The sequence below is a fragment of the Pipistrellus hanaki genome, assembly GCF_964339955.1.
Source record: "Pipistrellus hanaki genome assembly, chromosome: 2".
Classification (NCBI taxonomy): domain Eukaryota; kingdom Metazoa; phylum Chordata; class Mammalia; order Chiroptera; family Vespertilionidae; genus Pipistrellus; species Pipistrellus hanaki.
The window spans coordinates 1,107,416-1,134,253 of record NC_140504.1 but is presented as its reverse complement, the minus strand read 5'-3'; the positions used below and the strand labels follow the sequence as shown (position 1 = coordinate 1,134,253).

Genomic DNA, 26,838 nt, shown 5'->3' with positions numbered 1-26,838 from the left:
TGGCAGGGACTCGCCTCTCTCACGAGCTGCAGAAAGGGTTCGCTTCCCCCTTTGGAGCTCGCACAGGGAGAGCCTGGGAGGGGGCAGGGCCCGAGACCCCCAGGTGCCTGAGTGCAGGGGTCGCGGTCCTCCCTCCCGCAGAGGCGAGGCAGCGGTGCTCCGCGGCGATGCCCGCAGGACCGTCCACGGCACGTGCGCTGTCGCTGGGAATCGCCCTCAGCGCACGCCGGTGGGCCTGGGTGGCTCAGTGGGTTGAGCATCCTGTGCGCCCACAGGCGGCTGGTCAGGGTGCGGGGCACGCCTGGCTCCGTTCCCCCTGGTGGGGGCCACATGGGAGGCAGCCGACTCACGTTTCTCTGCCACACAGATGTTCCTCTCTCCCCCTCTCTGTGAGCACGCCCTCAGCAGCCCAGGACTGAGAAAACAGACTGCGCCATGTTTTATTAAAAAGTACCTCTGTATTGTCCTTTCCCCACCCAACCCTCGTACAAAATTTAAAAACACAGGTAGGCACACACGCTGCCGGAGAGGTCACGGGAAAGGTCACTCTGAAATCGCCAAGGCGCGGCCCCCGCCGCACTCGGAGGCCGAGAGGTGGCCGTCCACTCAGCGTTCGCCAACCGGGTCCGTGAGGTCTGACTGGCTGGCGGCCGCGGGTCTGACGCGTCCCTTTGCTACAGAACCCGTCAGATCGCCACCGCCTCCCTCCCTCCCTCTCTCTCTCACGTGTCAGAGTTACTTTAGAACAAGAAATAACCTATCCAATGTCCTTGACCTAGTAAGACTGCTGTAAACTTTGCCCCCCGCCCCCTTGAAAGGATCCAGAAGGAAGGTCTGAGGACCCTGCTTCTGGGTGAGGGGCTGAGGTTGGGGGTGGGGTGGGGTTCTATACCCTCCCCCCTGGGGGCCTCCCGGGCTGTGGCCCCTCGGCCCGTCATCAGGCCTGTGTAACTATATATAGAAAAGCCTAATATGCGAACTGTCCCCTGGGGAGTTCAACCACCGGGGACAATGACGTGCAATGACGTGCGCTGACCACCAGGGAGCACTGCTGGGGAAGGGAGGCCGGCTAGGGGCCCTCCCTGTGCACCGATTTTGTGCACTGGGCCCCTGGCTTCCTAATATTTCTCCCCGCGTCTCAGGGTCTTGGAGAGGACCTTGCCTGGTCCCTTATTTCACAAGTGAGCACACAGGCTCAGAGAGGCTGGGCAAAGTGCTCAGGGCCACACAGCGCCATGGGCCCAAGGCAGGAGTCCTGAGCGTCTGCCCCTGAGCTCTGGAGCCTGCCCCGCCCCCTCCCCAGGGCTGTGGTCACAAGCCGGGCGTCTGGAGTCAGCACACACGGTGCTGGCTGCAGGCCCAGGACCCTCCGGCCTTCATTCTTCCGAGGCCTCGAAGGCCTCCTGGGCCCTCCTCCCGCTGCCTGCCTGCGCTGTCCTGGAGCCCGAGGGAGCCACCGGCCGGCTCCTGCGGCGGCCGGACTGTCCGCCTTCTCCCCCACGCCCTCCCCTGCCCCGTCAGTGACCCCCCAGGGCCCTGGGCCACCCTGCAGACCCGGGGGCCCTGCTCCTTCGGGAACAGAGGCAGAAGCGGGGTCAGTGCGCGCGCAGAGGACAGGGCGTTCCTCCGAAGCTGCCCCTCGGACCGTGTGCACGCGGCCCCAGGGAAACACCGTGACTCCTCCCACACGGGGGTTGCATAGGGGATGTCCAGGAGGGGGCGCTCTGCCCCCCCATCCTCCCCGCCCCGGGAGCACGAGGGGGAGGGGGGCTGCGGGTGAGGCCCCGTTCCGGGTCATCTCATCATGTAGCCGTCCCCGAGGCCCGCGGTGGACCTGGAGGTGTCACATTCACCACAAGGAGCCTCCTCGGGCCCCGGGGTGCTGTCCTCAGGGTCCTCCAGGCCCCCCGTCTCCTCCGGAGGACCGAACACCGCGGGGGCTCCGGAGTCCTCCCCATCGGGGACCCGCACGAGCACGGAGCTCAGGTCCACGTTGAAGAAGATCCGGTCCCCGGGGCTCTCGGTGGGGCCGCTGTCCTCCTGGGGAAAGGGGTGCGCCGGCCAGGCCCCCCCCTCCTCCTCGGAGGCCCCGGTGCGCTCGGCCCCCCAGCTCCCCGGCCCCTCGTAGGGCCCGCCGGTGCGCTCGGCCGGCCAGGGCCCGGGCCCCGGCGCCATCAGGGACTCGGCTTCCTCGCCGGCCCCCACGGTGGCCGAGGAGGGGGACCCCGGGCACAGAGGCCTGGCCGCCAGCCCGTGCATGGTGTAGGCCCCGGCGCTGGCCCGGGGGTCGGCCTCCTCCTCGTCGCTCTCGTCGCCGTAGCTGTAGTCCCACACTCTCCTCTTCCTGTGGACCTGGATGACCTCCGCCACGGCCACCGCCTCCAGGGCCGGCCGCTCGGGGAAGGCCCAGATGGTCACGTTGTAGAAGTTCTGGGAGAGAGAGAGAGAGAGAGAGAGAGAGAGGGAGGGAGGGAGGGAGAGGAAGAGGGAGGAGAGAGAGGGAGGGAGAGAGAGGGAGAGAGAGAGGGAGAGAGAGAGGGAGGGAGAGAGAGGGAGGGAGAGAGAGGGAGAGAGAGAGGGAGGGAGAAAGAGGGGGAGAGAGAGAGGGAGGGAGAGAGGGAGGGGGAGAGAGAGAGAGGGAGAGAGAGAGAGGGAGGGAGGGAGAGAGAGGGGGAGGAAGAGAGAGAGGGAGGGAGGGAGAGAGAGGGAGGGAAGGAGAGAGAGAGAGAGGGAGGGAGAGAGAGAGAGGGCGAGAGAGAGAGAGAGAGAGAGACACGGGACTGAGTATTTGCTTTTCATTTGTGGGTGTAATAAAAGTTAAATGATTGCCCTGGCTGGTTTTGCTCGGTGGATAGAACGTTGGCCTGCGGACTAAAGAGTCCCGGGTTCGATTCCGGTCCCTGTACCTGCCCCTCGCTGCCACCTGCATCCCGGCCGGACACCCCTGGTCTGGACTGCCGTCACGTTCTTGGGGGGGGGGGGGCGGGGAGGGGTCAGGAAACGGAGGAGAGACCGAGGCAGCTGATTCCACTGGTGTGCCCCTGGCCTGACCTCGAGAGCGCCCGGGAGAACCGAGGGGGGTGCCCTGGGAGCCCCAAAAGCAACACGAGGGCAAAAGCGGGAAGGAAACCCTAACACGCAAGAGGTGTGTTTCTGAGGAGGGACCGGAACCCGGAGCCACGGCAAACGGGACCCCCCCCCCGTGCAAACGGGCGGGCGCGGGCAAAGCAGGGCTCACGCCGCAGTGACAGGCGGAGGCGGACGCGCAGCCACGTACCAGCGCTCTGGGGACCTTGCTCCGGAGGCAGATGTAGCCGACCTGCCGCAGCGTGGCCAGGGCGCTGCCCACGACGGCGGCGGTCAGGAGCAGCACCACCAGGCCCGGGACCGCGGCCGACCCCAAGGCCTCTGCGGGAGAAACAAAACGGCTTTGTTTCAAAATGCGTCCCACAGGTGAGCGCAGTGCGGCACACGAACGCCCTGCGTCTGGTGGGGAAGGGGGTGTCGGAGGAGCGTCGGCTGGAAAGACGCTGTGAAACGCGAACACGAAAATGGAAACAACCCGAATACACATTTCCAAAGGATAAGAAGGACATGTTCAGCCGAAACCGGTGTGGCTCAGTGGATGGAGCGTCGGCCTGCGGACTGAAAGATCCCGGGTTTGATTCCGGTCAAGGGCATGTGCCTTGGTTGCAGGCACATCCCCAGTGGAGGGTGTGCAAGAGGCAGCTGATCGATGACACTCTCTCATCGATGTTTCTAACTCTCTATCCCTCTCCCTTCCTCTGTAAAAAAAAATCAATAAAATATATTTCTTTCAAAAAATGACAGGTTTAAGTTTTAAAAGTAAGATTAATTCCATTTCCTTTTTTAACTCTACTAAAGATGGTCTCATTCTTTACATTGACTTATAATATCTTCTTTGGATTTATAACATTTTTAAAAAATATTTTTTATTTATTTTTTACAGAGAGTCAGAAACATCGATGAGAGAGAAACATCGATCAGCTGCCTCCTGCAACCCCCCCACCGGGGATGTGCCCGCAACTAAGGTACATTCCCTTGACCGGAATCAAACCTGGGACCTTTCAGTCCGCAGGCCGACGCTCTATCCACCGAGCCAAACCGGTCTCGGCTCCATTTCATTTTCTAAAAATGTATTTTTATTGATTTCAGAGAGGAAGGGAGAGGGAGAGAGAGATAGAAACATCAATGATGAGAGAATCACTGACCGGCTGCCTCCTGCACGCCACACATTGGGGATGGAGCCCGCAACCCGGGCCTGTGCCCTGACGTGAATCAAACCGAGACCTCCCGGTTCATAGGTCCATGCTCAGCCATGGAGCCACCCCAGCCTTGCACTTCTGCTTTATCTCACATCTACAACAGCACTGCCCAACACAGAGCCATGTGCCATGAGTGAAGTGACCACTGAAATTTCATCGATCCAAACTGAAGACACCCCCAGCTCCTGAGCCACAGGGGCCACGTGTCCGTGTACGCTGGGGGCGGGAGCAGTGGACGAGGGGCTTCTGCCTAAAACCCACAGCTGGTTCCCGCAGGTGGACTCGGGCATGCCAGGACCCAAGTCCGGGCTCCGCGTAGCTCTCTCTGTTCCCCCTTAGAATCTTGTCCGGCCCTGGCAGGTGTGGCTCAGTGGATAGAGTGTCAGCCCATGGACTAAAGGGTCTCCGGTTCGATTCCAGTCCAGGGCACGTACCTCGGTTGCAGACTCCTCCCCAGGGTTTCTCCCCTCGTCAGGGTGAGTGCAGGGCAGCCAATCGATGTGTTTCTCTCACATCAACGTTTCTGTCTTTCTCTCTCCCACCCTCTCTAAAAGCCAATGGAGAAATATCCTCGTGTGAGGATTAAAAAGAAGAAGAAGAAGAAGAACTGTATTTAATCCTGATTCCGTGACATAGAACTGTTCCCACACGGGGGCCCCAGCCTCAGGGTCCTCCCTCCCCGGGGCGTCCCCTCGGAGGGGAAGGGAGCGGGGTCCGAGGCCTGGCCTACCTGAGTCCGGGCTGGGCGGGAGGCGGGTACACTTCCAGGGGGACGGCCGTGACTTGGACAGGAAGTTGCCCCTCAGGCACACAGACACACAGTAGTTGGTGCTTGGAGCCAGCTTGTCGATGACGTAGGTGAAGTTGCCGGTGGTGTGCTCGCCGATCTGGAGAAGGTGCTGAGACACGGACACAAACAGCAGGTCAGTGACGGGCACGGAGTCTTACCGAGGGCACCCCTGGGCGTGGCCTCAGCCCTCACAGGGGGATGGGAGACCCCATGCTCGGCGAGGAGAGGGGGTCACACGTCACCTGGGACGAGCCGTGTACCACGGAATCACATGCACGCCTGCACACACGCACACGTCTAAGCTACGGAATCTCGTTCTGCAGACGCGGAGAGAAAGCCCCATGAGGAGTACAGTCTCCATGACGCCACTTCTACGGCGCCGTCCAGGGACCTGGTTGTAGGAATGGTGCCTTCCCCAAAGGGCGTCCTTCCTGGGGCCCAGAGGAGACGCCGCAGCCCAGAGAGGGTGAGAACTTCCCGAGGCCACACAGCCTGGGGCAGAGCGGAGGGCCGCTCCCTCCCCAGGCCGGTCCTCCCTCCGGACTCAGGCAGGCGCTGGAGGCCCTTCTGCACGGCGGCCTGCAGCTCTCAGAGCCGGAGCTGGCTTTTTGGTTTCGGAATCGGCACGGCCCCTGCCGCCGGTGAGCCCCCTGTTCTTCCTCAGCCGTGGCCACGGCCGAGACCAGCACCAGGTCTGGGTCTTCTCTTCAGCGTCTCGTTCGTATTTCTCACGCAGCCACACTCTGGCCAGCTGCCTGCCTGCCCCACCGCGGCTGCTGGGCTGGCACCTGTCCTCCCGCAGGCACCACACGCCCTCTCTCCGGGCGTCCCTGGCTCACGGCTAATCCCGGAGGAGTCTGCTGCGGCGGAGTCGTGTAGGTCTGTGAACGCTGGAAGCCCCTTTCCTGACATCAGACCACACTGACCTCGGCCCTTCGGGTCCAACTGCTCAGATCAGTACAAATACCTTCATTTTTATTTTATTTAACTAACTAATTTATTTATTTATTTTAAGTCCTCACCCAAGGACATTTTTCCATTGACTTTTAGAGAGAGTGGAAGAGAGAGGGAAAGACTGAGAGAAATATCGATGGGAGAGAAACACAGTAACTGGTTGCCTCCTGCACACACCCTGACCAGGGCAGAGAGGAGCCTGCAACCAAAGTTCGACCGGAGTCGAACCTGGGACCCTTTGGTCCACGGGCTGACGCTCTATCCACTGAGCCAAACTGGCTAGGGCGATAATAACTTTTTTTTTGAAGTGTATAGCCTATATAATAAAAGCATAATATGCTAAGTGTCCAGTCAACTGATTGGCCATTCAACCAATCAAAGCATAATATGCAAATGATATGCTAAGGCCGCTCAACCGCCTGCTATGATGTGCACAGACCAGCAGGGGGCAGACGCTCTGACCGGTAGGTTAGCTTGCTGCTGGAGACTGGCCAAATGGGACTCAGTGAGACGGGCTGGACGTGCACTGAAGCCCTCCCCTGGTCCCTCCCCAGCTGGCCAACCGCCTGCATCCCCTATTGTGCCCTGGTGGGGGCCCTCAGCCTGGCCTGTGCCCTCTCACAATCTGGGACCCCTTGGGGGATATCACAGAGCTGGTCTGACCTGATCCCGCTCAACGCAGGAGCTGCCCCCTGGTGGTCAATTACCCCTGAGTTGTAGCGCTCAGCCAGAAGCCTGGCTCACAGACGGCGAGGGCAGGGGGGAGTGGGCCTAAGCCGGCAGATGGACATCCCCCGAGGGCTCCCGGACTGCCAGAGGGCGCAGGCTGGGCTGAGGGACACCCCCCCCCCTCCACATCTCTGAGTGCACAGATTCCGTGCACCAGGCCTGGTATGAATGTAAAAGAGTGTCATCACCCACTCAGCACTGCTCTGACCTCTTACCTGCTTCACAACCCCCTCCGACTCCTCCTCAATGGCGAGCGACAGGTGCAGCCACAGCCCTTCCCCAGGCCGCAGCTTGGGCAAGGCGGGCGGGAACTTCAGTGTCACGTTGATGTGGTCCTCGAAGCCGGTGACCTCGAACTCGGGGGGTTCCAAAATCACTGCGAGGAAAATAGAGTCAGACGCGACCCCCTGCCAGCCGGCCCAGCCGGCAGCCACGCCCGCATGCCCAAGGGGCCTTCCTTCCTTCTGCACGAGGCCTGGTGCGGCTTGTTTTTAGTTATTTTTCAGGAGCATTCGTGTGGTCCTCCTTTTAATTGATGGGACACGGGGACCAACAGGAGTGATTTGCTTCCCACCCCCATAGGAAGCGGGACAGAAGTCAGTGCTTGCCCAATGGCCAGGCTGTCTTCTAAACACAGAAGTGAGTGACCTCCTTCCCATTACAGCTGTAAGGTCGGGACCAAGGCCTCTGCTTTTCCTGGCTCTGGCCTCCCACCATTCATGAGGAGCCCCTGGCAGTGACACCCCAAGACTGACGGCTCCTCTGATTCAAACGGGATGAAATGAGCTGCTCTCAAGGCTACATTCCGGCACCCCCCTCCTCCCTGCTGTTTCTACAACTCAGGGGTAGCTCACACCAACGAATCTCTGGTCAGAAGGAAAGTCCCCTCCCCCACCCCTCCGAACAGGCCTCTCTCGAGCTCTGTAACCTTTGCTCTGAGCATGTTTTGCGGGGAGGAGGAAAACAGCTGTAAGACACTTCCCCAGGATGTCCACTTGATTCCCAGAAAACAAGCTAACTTTTCAGGAGAGCCCCTGGCATCTGCTCCACCCAGCCAGTCCCCCGTCACCCCGCCCGTCCTTGTTGCTTAGCAACAGCCCCTGCTGAGAAGATCAGGCCACCCTTTGTTCCCTGCCAGCTGCAGTATCTGGCCCTTTCCTCCCTTGGGAAGTAATATAAACTTCCTCTCTGTGCCTCTCCTCTCCGCGTGAATTCTCTCACAGCCCGAGTCACCGGCCACACCCTGACCACCACGGCAATACACAACCCCTGCAGAACCAGCAGAGACCACGGACAACTGCTTCTGAAGGTGGCTGGCCATCTTCTTCTGTCTCTACGGTATGCGTGTGAACATACACAGACATATATACACACACACACCCACACACACACCCTCCCAAGCTAAAATCAAACCGTTCTTTAACCACACCGTTCTACACGGTACGTGTCTCCACTTATTTCATAGACATATCCACGCACATGTTTATCTATATGAGGGCTTGGCCAAGTCCGGCCTGTGGGTGTGTTTCTGCACAGCCTGCACGTTGAGAAGGGCTTTTAGCTTTGAAAAGGTTGTAAACAATGAAGAATACGTCACAGAGACCACATGTGGCCCACACGGTCTAACGTGTTTCTCTCTGGCCCCTGACCTTCCGCACAATTTCTCTCAGCGAATTCCCTCCCGCGAGGCGGCTGGACCCAGACTGAACGGGCCCGCTGCTCCGAACACTTGGGCCGACTCTCACTTTTCTGAGCAGAATCTGTGTGTCAGTGAGTCTCCTGGAGCTGAATCTCTGCTCTCGCCCATCGTCTCTCTGGGGTAAATCGCTCCGGGGGAATTGTGGGTCAGGCAGGCAGGTGTTAAGGTTTCTAATTCTCAAAGCAACCCCTGCAGGAGGACGGGGCCACAGCAGACGCCGTCTTTCCTTTGACCTGGGCACTCACGGATTTTTAATGCCTGCCGTTTGGAGTCTTGGAAGAGGGAGTCAACCAGCTGCAGTATCTGTCCCTTTCCTCCCTTGGGAAGTAAGGTGGTTTACTTTCTTTTAAAAAAAGATATTTTTATTCATTTCACAGAGGAAGAGAGAGGGGAGAGAGAGAGAATCCTGGATCGGCTGCCTCCTGCACACCCCCTGCTGGAGATGGAGCCCACAGTCTGGGCCTGGCCCCGACCAGGAATCAAACCTCAACCTTCTGGTTCACAGGTCAACGCTCAAGCACTGGGCCCCGGCGGCCGGCATTTTATTATTATTATTATTATTATTATTAATTATTACTTTAACAAGCGCTCTTTAATGCCCTCTCGGCCACGGCCGGGGAGCTGTGCTTGCCTTCTCAGTGTGGGCACACACCCACAGGAAGGGCCTCCCCGGACCTGCTGCCCCCGGGGCACGGGCTGTCATTACCGCCGAGCCCGCCCGCCGGCCATCCACGGAGCTAGAACCCAGCCTTTCTCTCGGGAACAGGTGCCAGTGAGGACACCCAGAAAGCCAGAAGCCGAGGGCCTGGCGGAGGCGCCGGACCCGCCGGGAGGCTGTGGGCGGAGGGAGGCAGGGCCGCCGGGCACAGCCGGTCTGAGCCGGGCCCTGGCACGCCCACCCCGGCGCCCACACGGCAAAAGGCTCCTGAGATGTGGTCTGGGGGAGGCGTGGCGGGACTGAGGAGAACATCGGCCCCAGGAGGGGTGCCCGCTCACCCACAGGCCGGGGGCCCTGCGCCCGCTGCCCGCCAGGCGGTGAGACAGACCACCACGGCCAGCGGGCTCAGGGCTGAGCACCGACCTCGGACCCAGGAGGTCACGGCTGGATTCCCGGTCCGGGCACAGGCCCGGGTTGCAGGGTTGATCCCCAGTGTGGGCGTGCAGGAGGCAGCCGATCCATGATTCTCATCATGGATGTTTCTCTCTGTCTCTCCCCCGTCCCTTCCTCTCTGAAATGAATATAAATATATAAAACAAGACAAAACCAACCAAAAAGGCAAGCCAACAGGCAGCAGTGGTACTGCCAGTGCCTGCCTCCCGCCGGGAGCCGCTCCGCTGTCTGGACAGGAAGCCGAGGCTCAGAGCCCCGAGGAGCCGCTCCGCCAGGGAGGGGGCAGCGGGCGGCGGGCGGGGGGCGGGCGGCGGGCGGGGGGCGGGCGGGGGCGGGCGGCGGGCGGGGGGCGGGCGGGGAGCGGGCGGCGGGCGGCGGCCGGAGAGCGGGCGGCGGGCGGGGAGCGGGCACGGAGGCTGGAAGGGGAGGACTCACTGTCCGTGTCCGGGAAGATGGAGCCCCCGCAGTCCACCAGCGTGGTGCCCCCCCGGGACCCGACGAGCCGGGGCACGTACATCTCGGTCAGGCTGCGCCAGTGCTGCGTGAGGTCGCAGGAGGCCCGCGTGGTGTTGGCGCACTCGGGGACCAGCTCCAGGGGCACGTTTGAACCGCTTCGAGGGGAGAAACGGGCGGAGGCACTGCTTATGATGAGACGCCGTCCGGGTGCGGCAGGGCCAGTCCCGCTGCCCTGTCCTCCCCCGGGACCGGAACTGCCACCGCCTCTGCGCCTCACAGGGTGTCTGCAGCGGGCAGGGTGGGGTCGGCTGTGCCTGCACGGAGCAGGCACACAGGAAGAGCGAGCGAACCTGGGTGCTCCTGGGGGGGCCCTGGGGCTCCCTGCTCCTCCCGGGCAACCGGGGTGCCCCGCCGAGACCCCGTCCCTCCCCAGCTGAGGACCCAAGGCCTGCGCCCGGCCAGCCGGTGCCAGGAGGGCAGCATGCCCTCGGCCTCCTCGGCTTCGGAGCGGCAGGCGGCACCGAGGCTTCCAGAGCCCTCCAGGCCGCGGGCTCCGTGGCTGAGGCCGACCTAGGCACCAGGAGGCCAGGGTTCGATTCCCGTCAGGGCACAGGCCCGGGTTATGGGCTCCACCCCCCGTGTGGGGCGTGCGGGAGGCAGCCGGTCCATGACTCTCTCTCATGGTGGATGTGTCTCTCTCCCTCTCCCTTCCTCTCTGAGATAAAGTACAGTTTACAAAAGCTTGATGCCAAAAGGACCGAGGACACGCTGTGGGGCTCCTGGCCAACGGACTGGGCTGAGTGTGCCCCACGGGGGAGAGAGAAGGAAGCGTGTCCACCACATCGCTAACCCCGCAAGGCCCCAGGACGGAGCTCTGTGGCCAGGTCACAGGTCAGAGGGTCACAGGGTCACAGGCCACAGGGTCACAGACCACAGGGTCACAGGTCAGAGGGTCAGAGGGTCACAGACCACTGGGTCACAAGGTCACAGGGTCACAGGGCCACAGGGTCACAGGCTTTAGGGCCACAGGGTCACGGGGTCACAGGGCCACAGGGTCACAGGGTCAAAGGGCCACGGGGTCACAGGGTCAAAGGGCCACGGGGTCACAGGGTCAAAGGGCCACGGGGTCACAGGGCCACAGGGCCACAGCAGCGACCCAGCCGGACTCTGGGCCCGGGAGCTTCCCCCGTGCCTCCGTCTCCCGGAGCTCAGCAGAGAGCCGGCCCTGGCGCTGGTCCGGCCTCTGGGGCCTCCAGGGAAGGGCGCCTTTCCCGCAGCCCGCCCGGGACCGGGGACCAGACACCTCGCTCTGCTCCTGAGGCTCTGGGCGCAGGAATGGCTTTGGTCACCGATGTGAGCTTTGTCCACGCATCCCGTTCAATCACACAGGGATGTACAGCTCCCGATAGCACACACACACAGAGTGCGGGGTTCAGGGTGGGGGGGGGGGAGAGAGAGGAAAGAGAGGAGAGAGGAAGAGAGAGGCGGGGGGGAGGGAGGGAGTGAGCAGAGGGGAGGGAGGGGGGGGAGGCTCTGTCTCAGGGCTGACCCCCCTCCCACCACGGGAATGGCGATGGGCCAGCAGGGAAGAGTGAGCCGGGACCCTCACCTCATGTCCGTGTGCCACAGCGTGTAGTGCGTTGGGACGATGGAGCGGTTTTTCAACTCCCAGGATAGAATGGGCCGGAAGTCCCTCAAGGTCAGGCTGAAAATGCAGGACTCATCGGAGGACTCTAGCGAGGAGCAGAGCAAACACAGGGCTGACGGGGTCCTGACCACGCAGCCTCGCCCCCCTCTCCCCCAGCCTGGGACCTGGAGCCCACATTCCTGGCCAAAGCTGCTCGGAGCCAGCCCCGGCTCTGGAAGCATCGACCAGCTGCCTCCTGCACACCCCCCACTGGGGACGTGCCCGCAACCCAGGTACATGCCCCTGACCGGAATCGAACCCGGGACCCTTCAGTCTGCAGGTCGGCGCTCTATCCACTGAGCCGCACCGGTTAGGGCTATGACAGGGGTTTTACAACGGCCTCCGGGGTTCATTTCTCACAATAATTTCGTGAGGCAGCGGGACCGTCAGCTCGGCTCCTTTCCGGAGACGAGCCTTTGGGAGGACGGTTCCAGCGCAGTGGGCAGCGGGTCTGGGAGGGGAGGCACATCCCCCCGCGGAGACGTCTGAACGGCCGCCCCCCCGCCCGCCCTCCCGGCCGTCAGCCCCTCGGGCGTCGCTCACCAGGCCACGTCTGCGGAGCTCCGAGCGCCGGCCCAGCGTGCACTGGGGGAGAAAGCCAGTCAGACACCCGGCCCGTCCTCGGCCCGTCCCCCTCGCTGCTCCCGCCCGCCCCTCCCACGGGCCAGGGAGCGAGGACGGAGGCCTCCCTGTGCTGCTGGACCCCACCATAGGGCGGCGTGGACCCACCATAGGGCGGCGTGGACCCACCATAGGGGCGTGGACCCCACCATAGGGCGGCGTGGACCCACCGCAGGGGCGTGGACCCACCGCAGGGGCGTGGACCCACCGCAGGGGCGTGGACCCACCGCAGGAGCGTGGACCCCACCATAGGACGGCGTGGACCCACCGCAGGGGCGTGGACCCACCATAGGGCGGCGTGGACCCACCGCAGGGGCGTGGACCCACCGCAGGGGCGTGGACCCACCGCAGGGGCGTGGACCCACCGCAGGGGCGTGGACCCACCATAGGGCGGCGTGGACCCACCGCAGGGGCGTGGACCCACCGCAGGGGCGTGGACCCACCGCAGGGGCGTGGACCCCACCGCAGGGGCGTGGACCCCACCATAGGACGGCGTGGACCCACCGCAGGGGCGTGGACCCCACCATAGGGGCGTGGACCCCACCATAGGGCGGCGTGGACCCACCAAAGGGCGTGGACCCACCGCAGGGGCGTGGACCCACCACAGGGGCGTGGACCCACCGCAGGGGCGTGGACCCACCGCAGGGGCGTGGACCCCACCAAAGGATGGCGTGGACCCACCACAGGGGCGTGGGCGTGGGCGCTGAGCACAGGGGCTGCCCGGCGGGCGGAGGGACAGAAAGCAGCGTGCTGCTGGTTACTGAACCTCACGGTGAGGACAGCCACCACGGCCGGGGGGCGGGGAAGGGAGGGTGCAGGGGGTGGGACTGGCTTGTCCTCTGCCCTCCGGAGGGCACGGTGAGCGGGGACATTTCCCCGGCAGAGGCCTCGGCTGCTGCAGACGCTGCAGGGACGGGCAGTGCCGCCTGGGACAGATGACAGACGGATGACGGATGACAGACAGATGACGGATGATGGATGATGGATGACAGACAGATGACAGATGACGGATGACAGACAGATGACGGATGATGGATGACAGACAGATGACGGATGACAGACAGATGACAGATGACGGATGACAGACAGATGACGGATGATGGATGACAGACAGATGACGGATGACAGACAGATGACAGATGACGGATGACAGACAGATGACGGATGATAGATGACAGACAGATGACGGATGACAGACAGATGACAGATGACGGATGACAGACAGATGACGGATGATGGATGACAGACAGATGACGGATGACAGACAGATGACAGATGACGGATGACAGACAGATGACGGATGATAGATGACAGACAGATGACGGATGACAGACAGATGACAGATGACGGATGACAGACAGATGACGGATGATAGATGACAGACAGATGACAGATGACAAATGGATGACAGACAGATGACAGATGGATGACAGACAGATGACGGATGACAGACAGATGACGGATGATGGATGACAGACAGATGACGGATGACAGACAGATGACAGACAGATGACGGATGACAGACAGATGACGGATGATGGATGACAGACAGATGACAGATGACAAATGGATGACAGACAGATGATGGATGACAGACGGATGATGGATGACAGACAGATGACGGATGATGGATGGATGACGGATGGATTTCAGACAGATGATGGATGATGGATGGATGACAGACAGATGACAGACAGATGACAGGTGACGGATGGATGACAGACAGATGACAGATGATGGATGGATGACAGGCAGATGACGGATGACGAATGGATGACGGATGGATGACAGACAGATGATGGATGATGGATGGATGACAGACAGATGACAGACAGATGACGGATGACGGATGGATGACAGACAGATGACGGATGACAGACAGATGACGGATGATGGATGATGGATGACAGACAGATGACAGATGACAAATGGATGACAGACAGATGACAGATGACAAATGGATGACAGACAGATGACAGATGGATGACAGACAGATGACGGATGATGGATGGATGACGGATGGATTTCAGACAGATGATGGATGATGGATGGATGACAGACAGATGACAGACAGATGACAGGTGACGGATGGATGACAGACAGATGACAGATGATGGATGGATGACAGGCAGATGACGGATGACGAATGGATGACGGATGGATGACAGACAGATGATGGATGATGGATGGATGACAGACAGATGACAGACAGATGACGGATGACGGATGGATGACAGACAGATGACGGATGACAGACAGATGACGGATGACAGACAGATGACAGACAGATGACAGATGGATGACGGATGACAGACGGATGACAGACAGATGACAGATGACGGATGGATGACAGACGGATGACGGACAGATGACGGATGACAGACAGATGACAGACAGATGATGGATGACAGACAGACGACACAGGCTGCTAGAGCAGCCCCCGGCCGGCGAGGCGCACAGGCACACGTGACGGAGGAAAAGCCAGGCTCGGGGCTGCCCTCCAGGGCGGTGACCTCGCTCCGAATCAGAGCCGCACTAGCTCCGGCGTCCCCGGGGAGGAGGCGCCCCAGGCCCGAGCAGGCCTCAGCCACGCTTGCGTTTGTGTTTTCCTGAAAGCGACGAGGGGCAGGGACCTGTCAGCCCGGCCCCCTGTCCACTGCCCCCGGCCCTGGACCTCGGCAGGCGAGCCGGTCTCCGCACACCGCCCCCCAGTCAGCGATGAGAGTGTCCCTTACCCATGAGACACAGACTGGCCAGCCTCATCGCCACGGCCCTGCGGGTCCACGGCATCGTCCTGGCTTCCTGCGGCCGCCCGCGCGCTCACATCTGAAAGGGAATCGGTGCCGGCGATCAGCATTCGGAAGCGCCTGGTTCAGAGGGCGGAGACGGTGAGGACAGACACTGGGAGCTGGGCCGGCCCCCACGTCCACGCACAGCCGAGTCCCCCCGAGGCAGGAAGAGATTCTAATTTTAATTTTAATCTTGAGCAGGGAGTACAGCAACCTGGTTCCAAAGTTTCAAACACACACAAAAGTAGACGGAAGGGATTTGCTTCCTCTAGAAAACTACTTCCGCAGAGGCGGGTTTGGCTCAATGGATAGAGCGTCGGCTTGGGGGCTGAAAGGTCCTGGGTTCGATTCCGGTCAAGGGCATGTACCTTGGTTGCAGGCACATCCCCAGTAGAGGGTGTGCAAGAGGCAGCTGAATGATGACTCTCTTGCATCGATGTTTCTAACTCTCTCTCTCTCTCCCTTCCTCTCTGTACAAAGTCAATAAAATATATATATAAAAAAGAAAACTACTTTCATTATTGTTATTTTGTCACCAGGGCCCAGCGCACGAAATTCATACCCTCGGGAGGGGTCCCTCAGCCCGGCCTGCGCCCTCTCACAGTCCGGGAGCCCTCGGGGGATGTTCGACTGGTGGCTTAGGCCTGCTCCCCGGCCTGCTCCCCGGCCTGCGCCTTCATTCAGGCATCCTTAGCGCTGCCACGGAGGCAGGAGAGGCTCCCTCCACTGAGCTCGCCAGCCGTGAGCCCGGCTTCTGGCTGAGCAGTGCTCCCCCTGCGGAGCACACTGACCACCAGGGGCAGCTCCTGCATTGAGCGTCTGCCCCCTGGTGGTCAGTGTGCGTCATAGCAACCGGTAGTTCCACCCTGCGGTTGATTTGCATATTAGCCTTTTATTATATAGGATTGTGTAGGATATTTTTATTGATTTTAGAGGGAGGGAGAGGGAAGAGAGATAGAAACATCTATAATGAGAGAGAATCATGGATCGGCTGCCTCCTGCACTCCCCACACTGGGGATCGAGCCCGCAGCCCGGCCTGTGCCCTGACCGGGAATGGAACCAGGGCCTCTTGTTCATGGGTCAATGCTCAACCCCTGAGCCAACCAGCCAGCTGAGTCCTTCAGAACACCTTCGTGCAGCACCAAACAAGCCTATTTCCCCCACGTTTCCATCTAAAGACGGCGTGTCCGTGCCCTGTCCCGCCCCTGCTCACCCCACTCACATGCACGGGGATCTGGCCGCTCAGCCCCAGAGCTCCCTGTGGAGCAAGCAGCTGCCCTGCCTCCCTGCGAACCAGCACCCCCAGTACCTCCTGTCCCTCCCGGCCGGATGGTCTCGGACCCTGTCCCCCCGTCCCTCCTCCCGGACAGCCTCAGACCCTGTCCTCCTGTCCCTCCTCCCGGACAGCCTCGGACCCTGTCCCCCCGTCCCTCCTCCCGGACAGCCTCAGACCCTGTCCCCCCATCCCTCCTCCCGGACAGCCTCGGACCCTGTCCCCCCGTCCCTCCTCCCGGACGGCCTCAGACCCTGTCCTCCTGTCCCTCCTCCCGGACAGCCTCAGACCCTGTCCCCCCGTCCCTCCTCCCGGACGGCCTCGGACCCTGTCCCCCCGTCCCTCCTCCCGGACGGCCTCGGACCCTGTCCCCCCGTCCCTCCTCCCGGACAGCCTCAGACCCTGTCCCCCCGTCCCTCCTCCCGGACGGCCTCGGACCCTGTCCCCCCGTCCCTCCCGGTCCGTCCTCCGCTCCGGGCTGCCGGAGGGACGGGGACTTTCCAGGTGGGCCCGGTGGCCAAAGACCTGAGTCGGCGTCCCCCAGCCAGCGGCACCCGCCCGTCCGTCAAACGGTGGGCGGTCCTAACCAGCGTGCCAGCAGGAGGCAGCAAACGGTGCGTGTGGCAGCGGGAGGCACCGCGGCGGCGGGCTCCAGCCTGGGTGCGAGGGGCAGAGGGTGCGAGGGGCAGAGGGTGCGAGGGGCAGAGGGCGGGGCCCACAGAGCGCTCTAGGACGAGAGGCCCTGTGTGAGGCTGTGGCCGGACAGACTCAGCCACCGGCGGGACTGGACCTGCAGGGCAGGCGCTGAGGACCGAGAACCCACCCGCCACGGTCCTCCGCCCTCCCGTCCCCTCCCCTCCCCTCCCCTCCCCTCCCCTGGGGCTGCACCAGCCGGCGAAGCCAGGGGCGGCTTGTAGGCGGGTCAGGAGGGCAGCGGCCGGCGTGCAGCGCGATCGATGGGAAGATGGAAAGGCCGCCTTCTCGCCCGGGGGCCGCGCTGGGGGGTGGGGTGGGAGGGGAGGCCTGGCCCCGGGGTGAGAACCCCTTTCCCTCTGCCTGTCAGCCGCCACCGGCGTTCACGCTGCTGTGTGTGTGGAACCACAGCCCAGAGGGTCTGAGCTGTGCTCACGGCTGAAGGCGCTCCGTCCTCGGCCACGGCGTTCGCCTGGGAGCCCTTCCTCCGAGGCGCGAGGCGCGAGGGCCGCCCCGCCCTGGGCTCCCGCCGCATCCGGGCGTCCGAGCCGGGCTCTGGGGTGGGGCGTGCCGGCCGCAGGAGGCACAGCAGGCCCCCACAGGAAGGACGGACGCCCAGAGAGCGGACCTGGGTCCCGAGGAAACCCAGTGCGGTCCTCCCGCGGGTGTGTGTGTGTGTGAGTGTGTGTGTGTGAGTGTGTGTGTGAGTGTGTGTGTGTGTGTGAGTGTGTGTGTGTGAGTGTGTGTGTGAGTGTGTGTGTGAGTGTGTGTGTGAGTGTGTGTGTGTGTGTGAGTGTGTGTGTGAGTGTGTGTGTGTGTGTGTGTGAGTGTGTGTGTGTGAGTGTGTGTGTGAGTGTGTGTGTGTGAGTGTGTGTGTCTGTGTGTGTGTGAGTGTGTGTGTGTCTGTGTGTGTGTGAGTGTGTGTGTGTGTGAGTGTGTGTGTGTGTGAGTGTGTGTGTGTGAGTGTGTGTGAGTGTGTGTGTGTGTGAGTGTGTGTGTGTGTGAGTGTGTGTGTCTGTGTGTGTGAGTGTGTGTGTGAGTGTGTGTGTGAGTGTGTGTGTCTGTGTGAGTGTGTGTGTGTGTCTGTGTGTGTGTGTGAGTGTGTGTGTGTGTGTGTGAGTGTGTGTGTCTGTGTGTGTGTGAGTGTGTGTGTGAGTGTGTGTGTGTGTGAGTGTGTGTGTGAGTGTGTGTGTGTGTGTGTGTGAGTGTGTGTGTGTGAGTGTGTGTGTGAGTGTGTGTGTGTGAGTGTGTGTGTCTGTGTGTGTGTGAGTGTGTGTGTGTCTGTGTGTGTGTGAGTGTGTGTGTGTGTGAGTGTGTGTGTGTGTGAGTGTGTGTGTGTGAGTGTGTGTGAGTGTGTGTGTGTGTGAGTGTGTGTGTGTGTGAGTGTGTGTGTCTGTGTGTGTGAGTGTGTGTGTGAGTGTGTGTGTGAGTGTGTGTGTGAGTGTGTGTGTCTGTGTGAGTGTGTGTGTGTCTGTGTGTGTGTGTGAGTGTGTGTGTGTGTGTGTGAGTGTGTGTGTCTGTGTGTGTGTGTGTGTGTGTGAGTGTGTGTGTGTGTGAGTGAGTGTGTGTGTGAGTGTGTGTGTATGAGTGTTTGTGTGTGTGTGTCTGTGTGTGTGTGAGTGTGTGTGAGTGTGTGTATGAGTGTGTGTGTATGAGTGTGTATGATGTGTGTGTGTGAGTGTGTGTGTGTATGAGTGTGTGTGGTGTGTGTGTGTGTGAGTGTTTGTGTTTGTGTATGTGAGTGTGAGTGTGTATGAGTGTGTGTGAGTGTGTGTGTGTGTGTGAGTGTGTGTGTATGAGTGTGTGTGTCTGTGAGTGTGTGTGTGTGTGGTGTGTGTGTGTGAGTGTGTGTGTATGAGTGTGTGTGTGTCTGTGAGTGTGTGTGAGTGTGTGTGTATGAGTGTGTGTGTGTCTGTGAGTGTGTGTGTGTGTGTGGTGTGTGTGTGAGTGTGTGTGTGTGTATGAGTGTGTGTGTGTGTCTGTGAGTGTGTGTGTGTGTGGTGTGTGTGTGTGTGAGTGTGTGTGTATGAGTGTGTGTGTGTGTGTGTGAGTGTGTGTGAGTGTGTGTGTGTGTGAGTGTGTGTGTGTCTGTGAGTGTGTGTGAGTGTGTGTGTGTGTGTGTGTGTGTGTATGAGTGTGTGTGTGTGTCTGTGAGTGTGTGTGTATGTGTGTATGAGTGTGTGAGTGTGTGTGGTGTGTGTGAGCGCCAGCAGGTGCTCCCTCGGGGCCTGCCCAGCGCAGCCCCGCCCGCGCCCGCTCGGACACGCCCTCAGCAGAGGCAGTGTGGGGGGCATTCCTTAGTGCCGCGCCCAGATGGCAGAATGCCGCCCGGTGGCTCCCTGTGCCCATGGCCGGGGCCCTGCCGCGGGGGCGGGAGGTAACCAGCCAGAGACCCTGTGAGCGTGTCTGCAGCCGCGGCTCTTCCTGGGCCCGCCCTGGTCTGCACCTGCCGACCAGCTCAGTGCCCGCCGCAGCCGAGACACACACACACCACACACACACACACACACACACCACACACAACCACACAATACACACAACACACACCACACACATATAGACACACACACAACCACACACACACAAACCTCACACACAACCACACACATACAAACCTCACACACACACACCACACACACACACACACACCACACACAACCACACAATACACACACCACACACACCACACACATATAGACACACACACAACCACACACACACAAACCTCACACACAACCACACACATACAAACCTCACACACACACAACCACACACACTAACACACACACAACTACATATGCAAACAACCACACACACAACCACACACACACAACCACACACACATAACCACACACATAACCACATACACACACAATCTCAGACACACACACACGGACACACACACAACCACACACCACACACACCATGCACCCCACACACACATAGACACACCCCCACGCACACAGCCACACACACACAAACCTCACACACACAAATCTCACACACATACAACACACACAACCATATACACAAACCTCACACACATAACCTCTCACACACACACACACACACACACACACACAGCCATGTGGGCACAGACAGTAGGAGCTGAAGGCCTGGTGGGGTGGGTGGGGGATCGATGGGGACAAAGGGGACTCTGTGATCCTTTCCGCGGTGAAGATTTAAAACGATTTGAGGAAATAGAGAGTCTGCTCTCGGCTGGGCCGGACCCAGGAAGCCGCCCCCTCGGGTTCCCGGTGACTCACTCCCCCTCTCCCCCTCGCCCGGCCTCTTAAAGTGTGTTCTATTGATTTGAGAGAGGGAGGCAGAGGGAGAGAGTTATGGGTCAGCTGCCTCCAGCACGCCCGCCTGGGGACCGAGCCCAAGCCCCTCCCGCGCCCACTCCTGCGCCCTGACCCTGACCCTGACCGGAATGAGCCCGTGGCCCCTGCTCAGCCCGCCTGGGGCTCACCGCTTCCCGGAGGGCTGGGCGCTGGCTCTCCTGGCTCAGCAGTCCCACTTCCCCTTGGCGTCTGGCGACACTGCCAGGAAGCTGCCTTCCCACAGCCTGAGCGGGCCGTGCCCAGAGCGCCCTCCAATGGTCTCTGTCAGTGACCGATGGGCCCGCAGGCCGGCCCGGTGAGGCCGCCTGTGCGGGCCGTGCCCAGAGGGCCCCCCAATGGTCTCTGTCAGTGATCGATGGCCCGCAGACCAGCCCGGCCCAGGCCGCCTGTGCGGGCCGTGCCCAGAGGGCCCTGCAATGGTCTCTGTCAGTGACCGATGGCCCACAGGCCGCAGACCGGCCCAGTGAGGCCGCCTGTGCGGGCCGTGCCCAGAGGGCCCTGCAATGGTCTCTGTCAGTGACCGATGGCCCACAGCCCGCAGACCAGCCGGCCCAGGCCGCCTGTGCGGGCCGTGCCCAGAGGGCCCCCCAATGGTCTCTGTCAGTGACCGATGGGCCCGCAGGCCGGCCCGGTGAGGCCGCCTGTGCGGGCCGTGCCCAGAGCGCCCCCCAATGGTCTCTGTCAGTGACCGATGGGCCCGCAGGCCGGCCCGGTGAGGCCGCCTGAGCGGGCCGTGCCCAGAGCGCCCCCCAATGGTCTCTGTCAGTGACCGATGGGCCCGCAGGCCGGCCCGGTGAGGCCGCCTGAGCGGGCCGTGCCCAGAGCGCCCCCCAATGGTCTCTGTCAGTGACCGATGGGCCCGCAGGCCGGCCCGGTGAGGCCGCCTGAGCGGGCCGTGCCCAGAGGGCCCCCCAATAGTCTCTGTCAGTGACCGATGGCCCACAGCCCGCAGACCAGCCGGCCCAGGCCGCCTGAGCGGGCCGTGCCCAGAGCGCCCCCAATGGTCTCTGTCAGTGACCGATGGCCCGCGGGCCGCAGACCAGCCGGCCCAGGCCGCCTGTGCGGGCCGTGCCCAGAGGGCCCCCCAATGGTCTCTGTCAGTGACCGATGGCCCGCGGGCCGCAGACTGGCCCAGTGAGGCCGCCTGTGCGGGCCGTGCCCAGAGCGCCCCCCAATGGTCTCTGTCAGTGACCGATGGGCCGCGGGCCCAAGCCCAGGCCGGGAGCTCGCTCCCTGGCTGCTCCCGCCCGCCCCCCCCCCCCCCCCCCCCCCCCCCGCCGCAGGCTGGGTGCCCCTAGAGCCGCGTGGCCTTGGAGCTCGGGGTGTGAGTGGGGCGGGCAGTGCCCTGCTTCCCGGGTGGCACCCAGGGACCCGATCCAGACGGTGGCAGCCAAGGCTGAGGCCCGGACACGTCAGCCTGCCAGGCCCGGGCAGGTCCGGGCAGGTCCTGGGGAGGGAGAGGTGGCTCCGGTGAGCGGGGTGCTGGGTGTGGGCTGGAGTCTTCGGGCCTGGCCGGGTGCTGCGGGGTGCTCCTGGCCAGGTGTCCTCGGCTGGGAGCCGGGACCCTCTTCCGGGCGGCGCACACACGGTGGCCTCGGCTCTGGGCCCGCGCTGGGGCGGCTGCACACGGGAGCAGGCGGGAAGCGGCCCCGTGGGAGCCTCACTGTCAGCCGGAGGACGTGAGCAGCGACCTAAAACCCGCGCCGAGCGCAGACGGAGACGCGGCCGCGCGGCGGGCAGGGCCTGTGGGGCACCGGTCTCCGTCTCCGGCCCGAGGAGCTGTGTCACTACCGCCCTCTTTCCCGTTTGATGCACCTGGCGGGCTGTGTGTGCCCCGGCAGGCTCTTTCTCAGACTGCAGCCGAGGCCGATGCCGACCGAGGCCGATGCCGACCGAGGCCGATGCTGACCGAGGCCGATGCCGCCGTCCGTGGGCGATGCCATGACCGTGGCCGATGCCCCCGTCCGTGGCCGATGCCGCCGACCGAGGCCGATGCCGCATCCGAGGCCGATGCCGCCGTCCGTGGGCGATGCCCTCACTGCGGTGGGACGTGCTTGCCCGGCCCCCCGCCCCCCGCCGCCTCCTGTGTCCGCCGTGGGGCGTCTGCAGCGTCTGCAGTGTTCTGAGGCGGCAGCCTCTTCTCACCTCCGGCCCCACATCCTCTCACCCTCGGGCTCATTTCACCGAATCTTACTGTCATCAAGCTGGGGGAGGCGATCGCAGACACTTCCTTCTGAACGAGCGCCACCTCCTCTCCATCGGCCTCCCCTGCGGGCGGGCGGTGCTGCCTGCCCCGCCCCGCCCAGCGTCTCCGCCGCCTCACTCCTCGGACCCGCTGCCGCCGCCACCTGCTCCTGCCAGGCAGCAGGCAGCAGCGTGGAATCTCGCCTCTTCACAACGGTGCCTGAAGCCAGTTTGTTCTGTAAAGGCTTTACTTGTGCTTTTAAGACGTATTTTTATTGATTTCAGAGCCGAAGAAACATCCATGTGAGAGAGAATCCTGGACCGGCTGCCTCCCACACGCCCACACGGGACCCAGCCCACAGCCCGGCCTGTGCCCCCGACCGGGAATGGAACCCTGACCTCCTGGTTCGGAGGTCGATGCTCAGCCCCGGAGCCACAGCAGCCGGCCGGGCTGTCTGGTAAAGATTTGGCTCAGAGGGTGGTGCTGGGGTGGGACAAGGGGGGAATGCCTGGACCCCCGGGATGGTTCTGTGGAGTGTCCTGCGGGCAGGCTCTCTGCAGGCAGGCTCCTGGCTCCCGGCTCCTGGCTCCCGGCTCCTGGCTCCCGGCTCCCGGGAGGGCAGAGGCGAGGCCACCACCAGCTGCAGGAGGGCCTCCTGGGTCCGGCCGGCTTTCCCTGCTTGCCCTGGGACCCGCCACCACCTTGGCCTCTGAGCCCTCGGACCCGCCACCACCCTGGCCTCTGAGCAGCACGAGGGCCGGCCGCTCTGTCGGAGAGGAGAGAGCAGGCAGCACAGGCCCGCCTTCCTCCCCATCCATCGTGCGGACTCCCCGTCGAATTTCGGTGGCTGTGCACCCGCACAGGTTACATATGTTTTTAAACTCAGAACCAAAGCAGCCACGGCAACGCTTGGGAGCACCCGTCCCACGGACACGGGGGAGCCGGCTGGCGGGACACGGGGCGGGACACGGGGCGGGACACGGGGGAGCCGGCTGGCGGGACACGGGGCGGGACACGGGGCGGGACACGGGGGCAGGACATGGGGCGGGACATGGGGCGGGACACGGGGGCGGGACACGGGGCGGGACACGGGGCGGGACACGGGGGCGGGACATGGGGCGGGACACGGGGCGGGACACAGGGGCGGGACACGGGGGCGGGACACGGGGCAGGACATGGGAAGGGACACGGGGCGGGACACAGGGTGGGGGCGGGAGTTCTTCGGCCCCCCAGCTGGGCTCCCTCTTCCTCTCTGTCCGCTCCTCCGGGTCCCACCCCGGACCTGGGCCCCCCCCCGCCCCCCGTGCCCGCCCCCCGTGGCCTGCCCTCCCCGCGCGGAGGGACCCGTCCGTCCTCAGAGCAGGAGGCCGGGGCGGGCGGCTGGCCTCCCGGGTGGGCAGTGCCCGCCTCCCGGGCAGGCGGACACCCGAGGCCTGCCTGCGCCCCGCAGTGTGCGGCGGGGCCGTTTCTCATCGGTCACAGGAGATAAAGACACCTCACTCTCCACCGCGTTTTTCCGGCTTTTTTGTTCCGCCTCCCCGGAGGGTGTTTCCCCACTGGTCTGAGGGAGAGAAGAGTGAGGGAGAGACGGACAGACAGACGTATTGGCGGGCTGCCTCCTGCAGGAGCCCCGGCCAGGGAGGACCCTGCAACCGAGGCGCGTGCCCTTGACCGGAATCGAACCCGGGACCTTTGACCCGCAGGCCGACGCTCTGTCCACCGAGCCACACCAGCTGGGGCTCAGCGGCATTTCAGACTTGGTGGAACAGAATGACCGAGGGTCCAAGAACACCACCCCCCAGCCCACGGCCACAGCCAACACGGGAAGAGGCCCATGTGGCTGGCGGGCAGGTGGGGGCGTGGGGCCGGGTTAAGGAAAGCTCCGCCCTAAGACAGCCTCGGGGACGACCGCACTTCTAGTTCTCTCTCCTCTTCTCTCTCTCTCTCTCTCTCTCTCTCTCTCTCTCTCTTTTTTTAAATATATTTTATTGATTTTGTACAGAGAGGAAGGGAGAGGGATAGAGAGCTAGAAACATCGATGAGAGAGAATCATCGACCAGCTGCCTCTTGCACACCCCATACCGGGGATGTGCCCCCGCAACCAAGGTACATGCCCTTGACCGGAATCGAACCCGGGACCTTTCAATCTGCAGACCGACTGAGCAAAACCTTTCGGCTCTCTCTCTCTCTTTTTAAAGACAAAGTATCATTTGTCAACTCAGGAGCCAAACCCCAGGCGGCTTTCTTCACTTTCAAAATAAATCCACGAGAAAGAGGAAACGCAGAGAAGAATCATCTAAAACGGAAAAGCAGCTTGTGAACCTCAGCACTGACCAGTTCAAGTCCCGTCCCGGACACGTGCCTGCCCGGGCCCCCGCTGCGGGGCCGTCCGCAGGTCGCCGCTGCCCTGAGGCAGGTGTGCGGCCAGCGTGCGGCCAGTGTGGCCGGTGACACCCAGCGGGAGAGGGGCATGGGGGTGACTCCAGGCCCCCCAGCCTGCCTCTGCCCCCCCCCCCCCCCCCCCCCCCCGGTCTGACCCGGGCACTCCTGAGCCTCTGGGAAGACAAGCCAGGAGGCGGGGGCCGGCGCTGCCCGGAGGGAGGCGGAGCTGGCCGCTGCCCAGAGCCTGGACAGGGAGGACAGAGGGCTGAGGCTCAGTAACCGTCCTGTCTCTGGGGTGGAAACCCGCTCCATTCGCCAGGACCTGCAGGGGTCCCCCTCCCTCTCCTCCAGCGCCCCAGCTCTGGGTGGGCTCTGGGCCGCCGGCTGCTCTCCGCCCTCCGCCCTCCGCCCTCCGCCCTCCGCCCTCCGCCCTCCGCCTCCGCCCTCCGCCCTCCGCCCTCCGCCCTCCGCCCTCCGCCCTCCGCCCTCCGCCCTCCGCCCGCACCCCGGCGCCCGAGCCCGGCGGGGCGGGGCGGGGTGGGGTGGGAGGTGCGGGTCCAGGGCACAGGGGGAGGCCAGCCCGGCGCGGGGAGGCTCCCCCGGGTTCCGGGAAGCGGCGGCGGCGCGCACAGGCGGCGGCGCCCCTCCCTCTCCCGCCCCGGCCCCGCCCCGGCCCCCGCCCCGGCCCCCGCCCCGGCCCCCGCCCCGGCCCCCGCCCCCGCCGGCCCGGTACCTTGGCAGCTGGGGCCGCGCTCCTGGACGGGCCCTGGGCCCTGCAGCCGCTCCGCGCTCCCGGCCGCGCTCGGCTCCGTCCTCCGGTCCTCGGGCGGCGGGAAGTCCGGGCGGAGGGCCGCCTCCCGGCGGGCGGGCCGGGGCGGGGACTCGGCACTGACGTCGCTGACAGCTCCCGCCCCGCGCCCTTCGCCCGCTGCCTCGGGGCTCCGCGCCCGTCGCCCGCAGGGCCCGGGGACACCGCCCGCCCCGCACGGAGCCTGGGCAGGGCGGCCACACAGGAGGGCGCTCCGGCCCGGCCCCAGCAGCCCGCCAGCGGGCCCAGCCACGGCCCCCCCAGGCCCCCCAGAACCCGGGCTCAGGGCCCCCCAGGCCCCCCGAACCCGGGCTCAGAGCCCACCAGGCCCCCCCCGAACCCGGGCTCAGGCCCCCCCAGGCCCCCCCGAACCCGGGCTCAGGCCCCCCCAGGCCCCCCCGACCCCGGCTCAGGACGTGCCGGCCTGGACCTCCCCTGTGGGATCTGATGCACAAACAAACCCACAATCAGCACAGACACAGACTGGGGTATGAGAACGGACTGGCCGCGGTCCAGTCTGTCTGAGGGCGGGCGCTCGGAGGGAGAGCTCTGACGGGGTGACCTTCCCACCCAGCACCCCCCCCCCCCCCCCGCCCCCAGCTCCCGCCCAGCACCCGCGCGGCTCCCGGCTCTCCCAAGCGGCAGGGAGTGGGCGTTGCTGGGCGCTGGGCGGACTGGGGCTGGGGTGGTCTGGGCCGGAGCCTCTCCTGCGAGTTTACTCCCAGGCCCAAGGCCGAGGCCCAGCATTGGCTCCCTCGGCAGGCCCTGCTGAGGTCAGGGGCTGTGCCCACGAGAAACTGGGACCTCGCCCCCCTCCCCCTGTGTGTCTGAGGGCGGTGGGGGCTGGTCCTCCCAGGGCGGCCGACCCAGAACCCTGTCTGACCGCAGACCCAGAACCCTGTCTGACTGCAGACCCAGAACCCTGCCTGACCACAGACCCAGAACCCTGCCTGACCACAGACCCAGAACCCTGCCTGACCGCAGACCCAGAACCCTGCCTGACCACAGACCCAGAACCCTGCCTGACCAC

General features: G+C 63.5%; 1 protein-coding gene across 5 annotated transcripts; it reads right to left on the bottom strand.

Annotated features, from left to right (window-relative positions):
• Positions 1–438: 438 nt before the first annotated feature.
• Positions 439–25,866, bottom strand: IFNAR2 (interferon alpha and beta receptor subunit 2). Of its 5 annotated transcripts, none has more exons than XM_084874242.1 (9): positions 25,734–25,866; positions 15,069–15,200; positions 12,256–12,297; positions 11,635–11,758; positions 10,005–10,207; positions 6,975–7,135; positions 5,017–5,185; positions 3,278–3,408; positions 439–2,430 (listed from the first exon to the last, which is right to left on the bottom strand). In XM_084874242.1, exons 2-9 carry the CDS (start codon positions 15,121–15,123, stop codon positions 1,795–1,797), a joined length of 1,521 nt encoding a protein of 506 aa, XP_084730368.1. In that variant the 5' UTR covers positions 15,124–15,200; positions 25,734–25,866; the 3' UTR covers positions 439–1,794. The 5 variants fall into 5 exon arrangements, with proteins under 5 accessions (XP_084730368.1, XP_084730370.1, XP_084730369.1 ...); XM_084874244.1 differs by having other exon boundaries at positions 10,005–10,180; positions 25,734–25,863; XM_084874243.1 differs by having other exon boundaries at positions 15,069–15,159; positions 25,734–25,861.
• Positions 25,867–26,838: the final 972 nt, after the last annotated feature.

Excerpts from the sequence above, each read along its gene's own strand:
- IFNAR2 (XM_084874242.1), bottom strand. The coding sequence starts at position 15,123 with ATGCCGTGGACCCGCAGGGCCGTGGCGATGAGGCTGGCCAGTCTGTGT. Across the intron at positions 12,298-15,068 it reads GGCCAGTCTGTGTCTCATGG|TGCACGCTGGGCCGGCGCTC; the intron begins GTAAGGGACACT and ends TTTCTCCCCCAG. Across the intron at positions 7,136-10,004 it reads CATCTTCCCGGACACGGACA|TGATTTTGGAACCCCCCGAG; the intron begins GTGAGTCCTCCC and ends TTTTCCTCGCAG.